This window comes from Pleurodeles waltl, chromosome 7 (genome assembly GCF_031143425.1).
Source record: "Pleurodeles waltl isolate 20211129_DDA chromosome 7, aPleWal1.hap1.20221129, whole genome shotgun sequence".
NCBI classification, from domain to species: Eukaryota; Metazoa; Chordata; class Amphibia; order Caudata; family Salamandridae; genus Pleurodeles; species Pleurodeles waltl.
Genome location: NC_090446.1, coordinates 1,204,064,056 through 1,204,077,556, shown reverse-complemented (window position 1 = coordinate 1,204,077,556; position 13,501 = coordinate 1,204,064,056). Strand labels below are relative to the sequence as shown.

General features: G+C 42.7%; 1 protein-coding gene across 1 annotated transcript in view; it reads left to right on the top strand.

The window, feature by feature from the left end:
* COX10 (cytochrome c oxidase assembly factor heme A:farnesyltransferase COX10) overlaps positions 1–13,501 on the top strand; it is a 486,623-nt gene that overhangs the window by 434,268 nt on the left and 38,854 nt on the right. The window contains exon 6 of the mRNA XM_069200344.1: positions 5,698–5,930. Coding sequence (XP_069056445.1) covers positions 5,698–5,930 — 233 coding nt within the window. The remainder of the gene's footprint in view (positions 1–5,697; positions 5,931–13,501) is intronic.

Here is a 13,501-nt window from a genome sequence, read left to right as displayed (position 1 = left end):
TGTTAAAAAACTTTAAAATATACATTGATCCGTGGCTCCATCCAGAAGAGTTATCACTGTCAGCGCATGCTACCTGCTGGTTGGTCTACCTTTCCATCTTGTGTGGAGTGCTTGCATCGCCGTGTGTGAGGTACTATAATTACATTTTAAAAGTGCACTGAATCATCACATATTAAATTACTTATCTTATACATGTTTATATATAGAAATGTATATATATATATATATACATATATATATATATATTTTTTTACTGCTGCACACGTTTTAAAATATTTTCTTGGAGTTTCAAACTGCTAGCCAGACATATTGACTTTGCCAGTGCCTGTTTTCAGCCTTTCTGAAAGTCTCCCAGTGACCTTGAAGGTCAGTCCTGCTCTGCTTGAATTTGTTAGTTGAAGGTAAAACCAGAGGCTAGAGACTCAAAGAAAATCCAGTTCATTATCTATCATTCACCCTCCATAGGAAAGACGTTCAAGCATGGTCACCTTTATAAGAAAGTCCTTTCAAAATGGGAAGCCTGTGGAGTTTTGATTGCTTTCCGCCCTATATAATAGTTTATTTCTTCAGCCTGGTGCACCACAGTAAAAGTAATATTGATTACTCTGTGCCTGATATGAAGTGCATACATTGTTTTAAAAGTCGGAAATATACGCGGTCTAGGTATGTCTGCAGTTGACACTGATTCCTGTCTTTTCGCAGTGTCTCAGAGATCCCCTGGGACAAGCTTAGTAGGTAATGCAAGTCGTACATTTCCGTGCATGCTCTTACTCCCCTCTTTGCTCTTCATGTGACTTTTCCACTGGGGAAATCTGCTGGAATCTCTATCATGTGATTTTGCAGATGCACTTTTCTTACTGTTTTCTTTCTGCATGATCATTTTCCCCGTTTGAAGAATTCCCTAACCGCACAGGTGGAATAGGGTTTTGCCCCATTCTGTTTACCACCCTTTAAAAAACACACTGCCTTTTGCAGGAGTCGTTTTTCATGTCTTTCCAGGGTTTAAAATGACCTGAACAATTATACTGAGCGTTTTCTTGAATTTACACGGCTAACAGACCCTTTAACACGCACTTTCATGCCAGTGTCACTAAACGTAGTCCTGCTGACAAGAATCCACCACACTTGTGGTTTGGTGTCCATACTAGCACGTTAGTGGCTCTTCTAAATGTAATCTCAGGGTGCACGGAGACAGGTTCACCAAACATTTGCACCCTGAGATGGAGCTTCACTAGCATGATAACTGTCCGCAAACGAACCTTTGTGAATCCCTTCTTTAGACATAAAGTTGATGCGCGTATTCTGTGCCAAATTCTTTCTAGTGTGCCATGATTGTTCTTCCGCCCATCCTGTGGCTTTCTCCAGCGCATTGATTTTCAGAAATTCTTACACCATTTTCACTCACATCCCACCTTCTCCTCCATCAACCCCTCCTCCAGTGTATTAAAAGCCGCCCACCAGTCACAAGTGCTGAGAAACTCTTTCTTACTAATTCTCAAATTCTGCCTTCTCTGTGCATCTCACCAGGCATTGCCACAGCAAGCGCAGTTTTACATCGTGGGCTAGGCAGGCACAGCATAGCTGGCCAGTGCCTGCCGCCTCTCTGGTGTGGTGTGGCTAGTGAAATGAGTGGAGGAATCCCACCACTGTAGTGTGCAGCGCAGCAAAAGGTACGCCCCCAGCGAGCGGATGTGTGATACTATGTGGGAGCACTTGTAAAAACAATCAAGTAACCAAGTGTTAAATACTTCATGTAATAATGATAAACCCGGACATGAGCCCTTTACCTGCCCTCAATAATCAGATGCGAGTCCGAGAAGTCTCTTCCACCAAAGCCATTGTAGCCTGAGATAGTGGATGTAGAGATTTCTCAGGCGAGGGCATGTTTTATAACACTTAGAAAAATTATGATGGAAACAATCTATAATGACTGTGTATAATGTACGTTGGAATACAAAACAGCCCAGGGCATTGCAGGAGAAATTGTAACATTTGGCCAAAATGTAGGGGCTGTTCTTGAACACGAAAAAACAGCCTGCATCCGATGGTGTCCATGTGTCCTGCACAATGGGTGCATGTAAGGTGTGGATACCGTGTTAGCAATTCTGTTATCTGCCACTCCACCAAGCGGCCGAGGTGTCAGGTGGGCACTTCTATATTTAGGGGTTACAAGCGAGATGCAAAGTTGATTGTTCGGTTGCCTCACGGCTTTGGCATAGGGCCTTTGACCTACGCTTGATATGGCTACAGGATGAAGGAAAACTGAGCAGTCTGTGACCCTTATCACTGACTGAATCCCGGCCCCTCCCCTGAGCTGTGGACTTTGTTGAAAACCTGCAGCATTTGCCACCGCACTGTTGTGGCATGTGTTAACGCACTGGATACTAGTGTCTCCTGCTGGTCTGACTATGGACCATGCTGGTGCAGTGCTGTTTGGGACCACTGGAGGAGCCCTCGAGACGTGCTCCCTTTGAGAAGGGTTGATGTAGAGCTCAGAACAAAAAGTGGTATGTTTAACTCTGTGTCAGCTTCCACAATTTGCCGAAAAGGGCCCCTTTTCTTCTAATCTCTGCTTTCCTAAATAGCATTCACTAAATCATTAAAATAGGCTGCAAAAATCTTGTGTGTAACCTCCAGACCTCAGGATTCAATTCGCCACAATGACTCAGTCTTTCAACCTTCAGAGTTGATGCCTCGTCAGGGGTAGTAAGCGCTATATAAATACAATTAAAGAGTGCCGTCGAGTTGAATAATATTTAATATCATGCGGGGGGAATCACACGTTGTTATTGACCCTCAGTGCCTACTTTGACGTGCCTCCAACTTGCATAACGCTGCTTTTGTTAGTCTCACACTATCAAGTGTGGGTGTATTTACAATGTTTTTGGTAGGTTTTATTTTGATGGAATTTTTAAAAGTGAACGTTACATGAAAGACCACGAATGTGGTTTGTTACTGGTGACTGGGCAGCTGCCTGTTTCTGACATAATATTTAAAAGGAAGTAGCAGTGCAATATGAAGATTTTATTGAATTATTTGTACTCTTTGTTATTGTTGTTGCCCTGTTCGTTCACTCCTCTGATAAAGGGCGCCTTCAGACTCCCAATGGCAACTGGTGGCGTTTTATAAGCATTATTAGAACATTGGAATGCTGGGGGCTCCATTGAAAACAATGGAGTGCTGCGGGCTTTTACTGGCCGGTAAAAGCCCGCAGCGCCAACATTCCAATGTTCGCTTTGTTCACAGCAACAGCTGTGAACAAAGCCTCACGGAGCCCGAGGGGATTTTAATCCCCTCGGGCTCCGTCAACATTTTTTTTTTTAATAGAACATTCTGCCCTGAGTGGCAGAATGTTCTAATAGCCTTAGAACCCGCCGTAGCGGGCTCTACCGGCTATTAAAGTCCCTCTCCCTTGTTAAATGCCCTCGCCTTCGGCTCGGGCATTTAACGCGGGAGCGGGCCTTTAATAGCCGGTAGAGCCCGCTACGGCGGGTTCTAAGGCTATAATACAAACAAATATACCCACAGTCTATGGACTCTAAGCATGTTTTACACCGTGTCTCTTCTGTGCCCATAAACTTATCGCTTCAGGTTGTTTTGATTCTGTTGGAATAACTAACACGGGTAAGAATAAAATATACTTTCCACCTTACAACTGTCCTTCGAGTTGTGTCTTTTGTTTGTAAGCCACAGCCCAAAATCAGACCCACAATGCATTGTTCCTCGACTGTAGAACACGTTTGCATGTTGAATGTGATCTTCAGTGTCAAATTGAGCGAACTGTATCCTTAATCTGTCTCTATGTACACAACTGTCTTTGCCATGCTGCAGTGATCTTTAATCTTTCTCTGGGTATCCGGAAGCATGCAAAAAAATTAATGAACCTCAAAAATGTTTCCTTTAAGAGTGAAGGACGTAATTGAGGTGAAAAATAAAAATTCTCTATCATTTAATGTCCTTTAATTGTGCTTTAGTATATATTTGTGATTTATAGTTATGTTTCATGCTATTGGGCGGGTTATCATTTGATTGCGTTGTGTTCAATCTTCGCACAGTACTGCTCTGTACACAAAATGGATTGATCTTCAGATCGAGTCTGTCTTGAAACTGATTAGATATGGTTCTAGTTGATAGTTATTGACCAAATAGAATCTTATGAAACCTGTCTCAGTCCGAGTTCTCATAACTTTTAGATTTGGCGATGTGCTGTACCAGCGGTCGCTATTGTTAGTATCTAGGTATGAGATGTATGTTGGTTACCCTACAGAAGGGAGATCTCACCCCCTGAAATATTAAAAAATTACCGAAATGCTCAGATGGAGCTTTTAAACCATCCACATTTTTTTAGGTAAAACAAAAAGTTCAACATCGTAGTGTTTAAAAGTGCTCCGCTGCCTTTCCTCAGTCAGGTGGAGATTTTAAAACACAGTGTCCGCTGCCTGGCACCACATTCATTCAAATATGAATTTTATTTACAGAATGTAAAGGTAAAAAATGATCTGCACTCTCTGAGCACTTTGTTTGATTTTACACAGGGGAAAATTGGTGCTTGTGTAGAGAACTGAGTTTCAATTATAGGTTGCTTTAGCGCGAGTACATTCCACAGAATCTCTGTGATGTGATATGACACCCAGGATTGCCCATTTCAGTTATGCAGACCAACTCTATTTAGTCATAAAGAACGAAATGCAAGACATGTATACAATTTCTTTAAAGAAAAACTCACTCTGTATTCCTTAGTTTTTCGTCCATGCTTCCCCTTCATAAAGTAGCAATTGTCAGTAAAGTCAAATCGCTTTATCCTATTGGGTTCCAGAAATATTTGCAAGGCATTGGTTATAGTTAAACCTCCCCGTTTTCCATTTATATGAAATTGTACGTATAGCATTGAAAATCTGTCTGGAATTATTTTTAAAAACGGAAAAAAACACTTTCAGGTTGAGTGTATTGTTTTGTCCTATTTGGCTACCTAGCGTACAAAAATAATCAACATCAAAATGTTACTGTGCATTCATTAGCTGGAAAAAGAAAAAATTTACTAGTTACACCTTCCATTTTCAAAGACCTGTAAATAAATATAGATAAGTATCACTACGTTGAGAACAAAAAAATAAGGGTGAATAAAAATGGAAATATAAAAAAATATAAAACCTGTATAAACTTAGTCGTCTCATATACAACTAAGAAATCTCAGAAAAGAGTGATCGCAAGTATGTTTATTACATCATGAAATGCCACAAGCTATGAAACGGAGTACCATGATGTTGGTTTTATATAAAACAGTAAATACATTGCTTCTCCAATTAAGTTAATTCAGAAATGATGTCTTTCACTTAGTCACATTCATCAAATGTGTGCTTGTGCATGACCCAAAGAGGGGAAAGGATGTTGGCTGTGCCTTCTTTCCCACCCACTTACCCCTTTGTAACAAAAATATCGAGGCACCTATACGTACCCCATTCTTTTTCCCCTTGGCTCTCCTTTTCACTTTCATTCCTGTAAAAGAATACTGTTAGGAGCTTTACTTAGAATTCCCTTTAATCAGTGTTATTTAGCATAATTAAAGTCGCCAACTTCTGTTTTGAGCCTGTGCTGAAAACAAAATGGCATCTATGTCTAGGTTCTGTCCAGCATCGCTGGTAGATCTCACCTGCACACTGGCTTGCTGACATAAACATGATATCTTTGTTTCCCTAGTGCGCTGCATGCCGTCTCCTTCGCCATTGCTTGTGCTGTGCCCGGGATCACTCTGCTGACGTTCGGTGTCAACCCACTCACTGGGTTCTTGGGTGCCTTCAACATCCTCCTGTACACGTGCTGTTACACCCCAATGAAGCGGATCAGCATCACCAACACTTGGATAGGCGCAGTTGTGGGGGCCATCCCTCCGGTCATGGGCTGGACTGCAGCCACTGGCAGCCTCGATGCCGGTAAGTATGTTTCATAAATGGAAGGGGAATCGTTGTGCAGTCAAGGATTAAGAATGAACACCTTGGTTAGCTGCTTCCTTCTAATGCTCAAAGCATTGGTAACTTTGGAAAACTAAACTATGGCAAGGAAACTTTAAAGAATTGAGCAGCCAAGGGAGAAGTACAACTCAGTGTTAGAATGCACTGAATGGATGAAATGGTGAGTGGGGAGTGTGTAGCCCCAAATGCCTCACTGAGTCTCTGGGTACTTGAGGACAAATACAAAGAACATAGTTTTCAAAGGACTACATATTTTGCTTAAGACTGAACATAATGCTGGTCGAAGACCTATTTGGATAGATGAGTTTACAGCTTATATCTAAATTATGGGTGACAATTGAAATTAGGGTTGCAGTGAAGAGCGGATTCCATGTTTATAAACCAACTAAGGAGTCTCAACCTCTCTGCTTTTTCTTAAAACGTAGAACGTTCAAAGAGGATACAACTGCGAACACAGCAGCCTTTTTCATACGTCAGAGGAAGATCTGATGACACCTAGTGTGATTAGGTCTCATCCACCTGTTTAGATAGAGATCAGTTCCTTCATGTAGATCCAGTGGTGGCTTCCAGTTGAGGCCTCACCTGAGCTTATGTTTATGGCTGCAGTGGCCTGGAAGTTTTGGAATGCTAGTTCCAGGTAAACTGGGCCTCAGTATCCCTATGTTAACCCTATTGGCATATTTGTCTGCAGTGGTCAGGGATTTATAGAAATTACCCAAGAAGCAGTTTGATCAAAGCAGGATTTTGTAGTACTGTTGTCCTCAGCCTTCACAGATGACAACGTTTCTAGGATAAATCCTGGAGCATATAGAATTCCAGAGATCTTTGTGCTGTGGAAGTAGTTATTGCCAAGGAGAAGAATCTTGTTTTTTCTGCTTTTAGTTTAAATAATTTATTATTCAGAACCTTAAACTATTACATTTAGGGTAGCCTAATTCTTTTGTTTGACTGTAGATAGCGGCCAATGTAAATTGCAATATCATCCAGCTATGTTTGGCACAGTAGTAAATTGTTCAGTGTGCTCCTCAAGCAGGTATGTTGATCAATGTGTTAAGAGTTAAATATAAAGGTGGGTTCATGCAGGATGCTAAATAATATGCAGGTGTGGAGTGAGTAAAGTGGTCTTACAATTAGCAGATGCTGGTAGCTCATAGGAAGACTCATAGGAAGTCCAAAATATGCTCCCAACTAGGCAGATGAGGGGCTCTTTCTTAAAGCTCCATGTGATGAATGGTGCCTTTGTAGTCTCACAGGTTGCGGAACAACATCCACATCAACATGAGAACCTCCCAACCCTTTTCTAATTTAGAAAAGGGCCAAAGACCGACCTCTTCTGAAATCACTACATCTACAGACATTAAGATGCACCATCCATGAAGAACCTGCTTCATTGTGAACAATCCTGAATCATAACTCAGGCCTTCCACCTTTGTTGAATGCTCCATTCAGTGTGTAGACAAAATATCAGGAAGAAAGATATTGTGGGACAAAATACTGTTTAAATAATATCCAGGACAAAAATAGCGTGAAGGTTCATTTTTATAGGTAAGCTATATATAGCTCCACATATATGTACCTTGACGATATATATAGCTTCAAGGTACGTAGATGTGGGGTTACGAATTGTAAATCTGTACTTCCCTAAATATGCTTACCTTCTCGATGTTTTGGTCCTTTATATTTTTGACACAATATTCTGTCAACACAATATTTTTGTTTCATATATTCTGTCGGTGAGCCCTCCGCTGTTCTCTTGCTGCTTTTATGTTCTGCGGTCACCTATACGTACACGTGTGTTGATAGATCTTAGTTCATCATCAGCCAATTCAGTGTGGAAACTCTTGGGCCAACACTGAATGTCAAGGTCTAATCGACAAGAATACAATAATATTTTGTTTGTTTAGCAGTGTATCCATTTGTCATCATGATTTTCACTATGAAGTGCACTTTGGGGCCAAAAAAAGGTTCATGGTACACAGGAGTTTAAGGAATAACCTCGAGGGAACGAATAGGTGTAACTGCGAAATGTAATAAGCATGAGAGGTTGCGATTTCCAAGTTATGCCAACTGTTTGCAACAAAACAGACATTCTTAAACAAGGACCTTGGTTTTAAAACTGAATAAGGCGCATGAACAAATGACACAAGATGGTATTTATCTATTGAAATAGCAGTGAATTGTTCAATAGGGGTCAACGCTGGAGCTTGGGACCATAAGAAGTCAGTATGAGGTGGCCTGGTCAGGTATTACGTTTTTCTCGTTCAGGGGCTGGGGAGGGGAAATAAAGAGAGCACTGAATGGGGTAGGTAGAATTGGGAATGGCCAGGCCATGTAGCACCGAAGCCCAATCACTAAACTCTTTCATAAAGGGTCCCTTCATGTATGACCTGCTCTGAGTGTAATGAGGTGTCACACTGATCAATACTCAGTCACCTCTCCGCATCCTAGCTTCAAATCAGCAAAGCCACGGACTCTTCTGCAGCAGCGCGGAAACGAGGCTGAAGACAGCAGGTGCCGCCTCTTAACCTTTAACCCTTACCATTAGCTGCCCCTCGGCGCAGCACTTCTGGGCTACCATCCCTCGCCAGAAGCCTGTTTCCAAGATCTCATTTATAATACTTTCAACTAATATCGATTAGTAACCAGTAACTGTGACAATAGCAAAGTGTAGACAGAAGCAAATTTTATTGGGTGATTTGTGTCTCCTGTTTTACAGATTTGCTTTTACTACTCAGGTATCCGCGATCTTAAAGGGAGATGATGTCAAATAATAAATCACCTCTATGACACTTCCCAAGTCCTTTACCAAAAATGTTAACGCCTCCCACCGAGTGAGGTTCCAAAAAAGTCTCTAAGGGAACCTGCGGCGAATGACTCGACAGCCCAATAACTGGGATGCGGTTGGGGAGGCAGAAGTCATTCTCCATGCATATGTAACATGTACAATTGCTGTGCAACCACAGGTGCTGTACGGATCGAGACAGAGAGGATTTACTGAAAAGGAACCTAAGGGCTTTGACAAACTTACTTTTTAAAGCAACCTCCTCCCACTGGCAGTCCTAACTACCCCCAAACTTCATCCTCCAAATGCCCCTCACCGAATCCCACCCTTACTTGTTGCGGCATCACTGTTTTGTTGAGTACACTGTGATGGTGCAGTGATAGTGGGGGTAGCTTGCTCCCCATCTTTGCCTCCCAGTCTCAGAGACTAAGATATGCCGCTACCCATTGAGACTCGGAAGCCACAATTAGCTTGGTCTTGCAGGGGAGGGGTGGACACCTTGATAGAGGCTGCTGCCTGCTCTTCCACTGAGGACATACAGGGAGAGAGAAGCAAACACCGGCAACTAGTGACTGCACCAGCCCTCGTGGTCTTCTTAGTGCTCAGCGCAAGCTCCAGGAAGTGGGGAATCCCAGGCCCAGCGCTCCTCGGCAGTGTGCTGCTCCCTGATGGAGCAACTTGTGCTGATGCTGGGCCCTTTGGGGAGTTTGAACCAAGCAGGCAGGGGACATCAGGGCCGCAGAAGGTGTTGGTGCACCAGATAAACCGCACTTACACAACTCCCTATGTAGACTATTCTGACTGCTACATCAGTGAAACAGCTGTATGCCCTTGCATAGGCAAAATCAGTATGTCATCAATGAGTATTTCAGTTGGTGAATGGCACTTAAACACACCATAACTGAGATGAGCTGACCTTTTATGTCCAAGTATAAATTATACAGGTTCTTGCCAGAGAGTTAAATCGCAGGTTTTAGCAAGATGTAAAAGTAACATAAACATTAAAAGTGGGTGGCAGAGTATTTTTCGCTGATTTGCTTCATCCTACTATGATCGACAATATTTCATGGGAATGATTTAGCAGTAATCTACAAATCCTATATGAGTGCATATAAATGAGGTTCCCAGGTTTACATCACTTGACCTCATTAGCATTGATCCTACAACTCGACTGCATTCATAGTTGTATGTCACCCAAAAATGGCCCAAGTTCATGTGAAGAAGGTTTTTAGAAGTAGTAATATGCTTCAGTTCCTTCCATACCACAATTATTGTAATGAGCAAATCAGCCTGTGCTTCAACAAAGGATCAGAGAGCCTATAAGGCGAGCTCCTAGAGACTGTACTTTATCAGAATGAAGGCCATATTGTTTATATATATATATATATATATATATATATATATATATATATATATATATTCAGCACACAAGATGCAAAGATGCCCAGCTTGCGGACCGAGGCTCAAGCGGCAGGCGTCACCACTGATAAAAATCCACAGCACCCCCCCAGCAATCGTGGGGGGTAGGTCAAATGACAAGCTCCTCCTTTGCAGCCCCCCCCCAGAAGCCCTCAGCCGCCCTCCCATGCATGGTGGGCATTGGTTGCAAAGCCTCTCCTGTAGCCAGGCCTTGCAGCCAAGCCCTTATAACCACCCAACCCCTCACCATGCATGGCCTTTGGCTGTGCGCAGGCAGGTTAGCCACAGGGCCTGTCTCTATCAGTGGATCTGTGAGTGGGTGTGTGGGTGTCTGAGTGGGTGTGAAAGTGGATGTGTGAGTCTATGAGTGGGTGCATGAGTGTCCGAGCGGGTGTTTGAGCGGGCGTCTGACCCTGAGTGCATGAATGTGTGAATGAATTATTGTATAAATGAGTCTGTTTTTTCTTTCAGATGTTTTCATATTTGCGAGTATTTTGCAAACATTTGCGAATTTTCATGAATACTGTGTATGGTGACGCAAATTTATTTTAAACCCATAATTTGCTCCTAAAACATACCTATATCACAGCCCTGGGGTCAGGGTACCTTCAACCTGACCCCGGTACCATGACCCCTTATGCCACTTTCAATTAGGATTTTCACCCCTGGGGACAATGCCCTGTGAAATAAAATGGTGGCTGCAATTTTCTAGTCAGGCTGCGGTCAGCCAGTTACAGCGATTCTTTTCGCACGCACATTCATGAAAATGTGTGAATTTTTGCAAAATAATCACGAAGTTGCCCTGGCCAGAGATATACAAATCTGGATTTCTCTAAATTTTTCAAAAAGTACTGAATGGATTTAAACTAAATCATCAAAAACACAATCTGCGTAACAAAAGCTAGCTTTCTGCCAAATTTGGTGCAATTCCATCCAGCGGTTCTGGTGGTAGACGTGTCTAAAGATCCTACGGGAATTAAGATGGGAAACGCAACCTTTTTCATCCCCCTCCCCCCCTCTTTTTCTCGGCTCCTGCTTGATCAATCACCCTGAAACTTTCTGTGCACAACAAGAATCATGGCAACACTTTTTAAAGGAAATTTTGTGAAGCTTCGTCAAACGGTGTCAAAGATATAGGCAAGTCTAAAAATGCTTTTTCTATGGAAACATGGTCCTAACTATACTGGAGATATATATATATATATATATTTATATATCTTAAACTGTCAAATATTAATATACAAGATTTGGGCTGTGCCAGCCACTCTGCATTAAATGTTGCCATACTGGGTTTTGATGCCTTATTTTGTACGGCGCAGGACTAGCAAAGTCCTTTGTCTCTGAGGCAGATTGCGGTCTGCACTGTGCTGTTTTTTCTTGTGAAGGATATCGATGGGAAGGAGCAAGGTCTTTAGATCTTCCTCTGACCTCGAGGCTTGTGCAGGATGCAGTTTGTAGCTTGAGGATGTTCCCTGCAGTGGTGCTAATTTGTGGGGGGTGAATTTTTTGAGTTATGTTGTGGGTTTTCTCTGCAGAGTGTTCTACTGAGGAAAATGAAACGCGTGACCTTCTATTTAAGCCGACCTAAAGAGGTCGGGTGTCAAATTTTCTGCTATTTTGTATGATCTTTGTGAGTGTGCCAGTCTTTGTTGTTCAGTGTTTTTGAGTCGTTGGAACCTAGCGGACGTTTAGTTTCTGAAATGAGTTGTATTGGTGGTGGTGTAGCCTTTACTTCTTCCTTCCCTACCTATCTTTTTGTAGCAGAGTCTGAGCTGCCCTCCTCCTATCCGTAGGGTGTTTTGGTGCTTCTTTAACCATAGTCCATGTTTCTGGTGGTTTTTTTCCGACCCAGTTTTACTCTGGCAGTTAAATAGTCCCCTTATCCTTTGGTCAATCAAAAAGTATTCCAAATGCATACATCAAAATACTGTTAGAATCAAGGGTATAAGAAAATAATCCCGATCTAGCCCTGCTCCTGTTTTTCTGGCACTTTCTATCAATCAGCTTAAAAGGCAAATGTTTAAGTGTTTCAAGATACATTTAGATACCTGCGCTTACCTCTCTACTCTGCATGCAATATTTGATGCACCATTTATATTCTGCAACCCTAGAATTTTTGTTTGTTTAGTTTTTCAGGCTGCCTGACAGCTGCACACAAAACACACAAATATTTCAAATAATAAATGTGCCAAACACAGATGGTTCAGCTTAAGCTTTCGTTTTGTTGCTTTGAAATGTTAGCTGAGCCCTAAAATGCAAAGATGTCCAAGGCCAACAAGGCAGGGGTGCAGTTGTGAAGATGGTGACTTAGTGAGGCATATGTGGGTGTGGTTGGGTTTTACTGCTGCCTCTATTCTCTGCACTGCACAAACGTTAATCAGGGGCAGCATTGAATGACAAGTGAATTCTTTAATTTGTATTTTTGGTTCTTGGTGGAAACAGAGTTACTTCCAGTCCCAGGTGAGTTTATTGACTTACTTGTTAATGAAGGTTGCTGCAAAAGACCTACTCTCCACAGCAGTGCTCCTGTCTGCCTGTGCATGTGCCTAAGTGAAGCTGTCTCAGTGGAGTGGGGGGAATATTCAGGAGCTGCGCAATCCTTTCACCAGAAGAGAGTAACGGAAATTACGCTTTTATTTTTCTCTGCACATGAGAGATTAGGGAAAGCCAAACCCCCCCCCCCCACCCCCCGCCCCCACCACCACCCAAAACCCACCCTGGAAAGAGTAGCAGAATCTATCCTTCTTTACCATGCCCAGGAGAGTGTAGCAAAGGCTAAGCTTTCTCTGCCTAGAAGTAAGAGCTACCTTTCTCTTCACCCACAAGAAAGTAACAAACCCTTTCCTCCTCCTGCCCCCATCCCTCCTCTCAGGATAGCAGAGGAAGCCAAGTGGCCTCTCTCCTACCCCAGAGAGAGTAGTGACAGCCACCGGTATCCCGCCCCACCCTACCCTAGCGTGCTCCAGTTATCGCAGGTGAACTCAAATAAACTCTGTCCCGCATTGAATCGAGCCTGGGCTCCAGTAGGTGGACCCAAGGGCGCCATGCTAGGCCTGAAGCCTTTTCCTGGCATTATGAAGCTCTGTTGCGCCTATGTCTGCTGTGCATACTGATACATTGCACACACAACCACTGACATGCCTGTATGTTTACTCATCCCCATTGGCAGAATGGCAAAGCTCTTGGAATGACTCTTTATCCAAATATTTCGGAACTGCCTTTAGAATAGTACATTATTGTCTTTGCATATTTGGATGTATTTTTATGCCTCGCCCCCGTTTTTAGTGGTAGCATACAAATTAGACTGCGTCCGAGATGCACGCACAAAGGA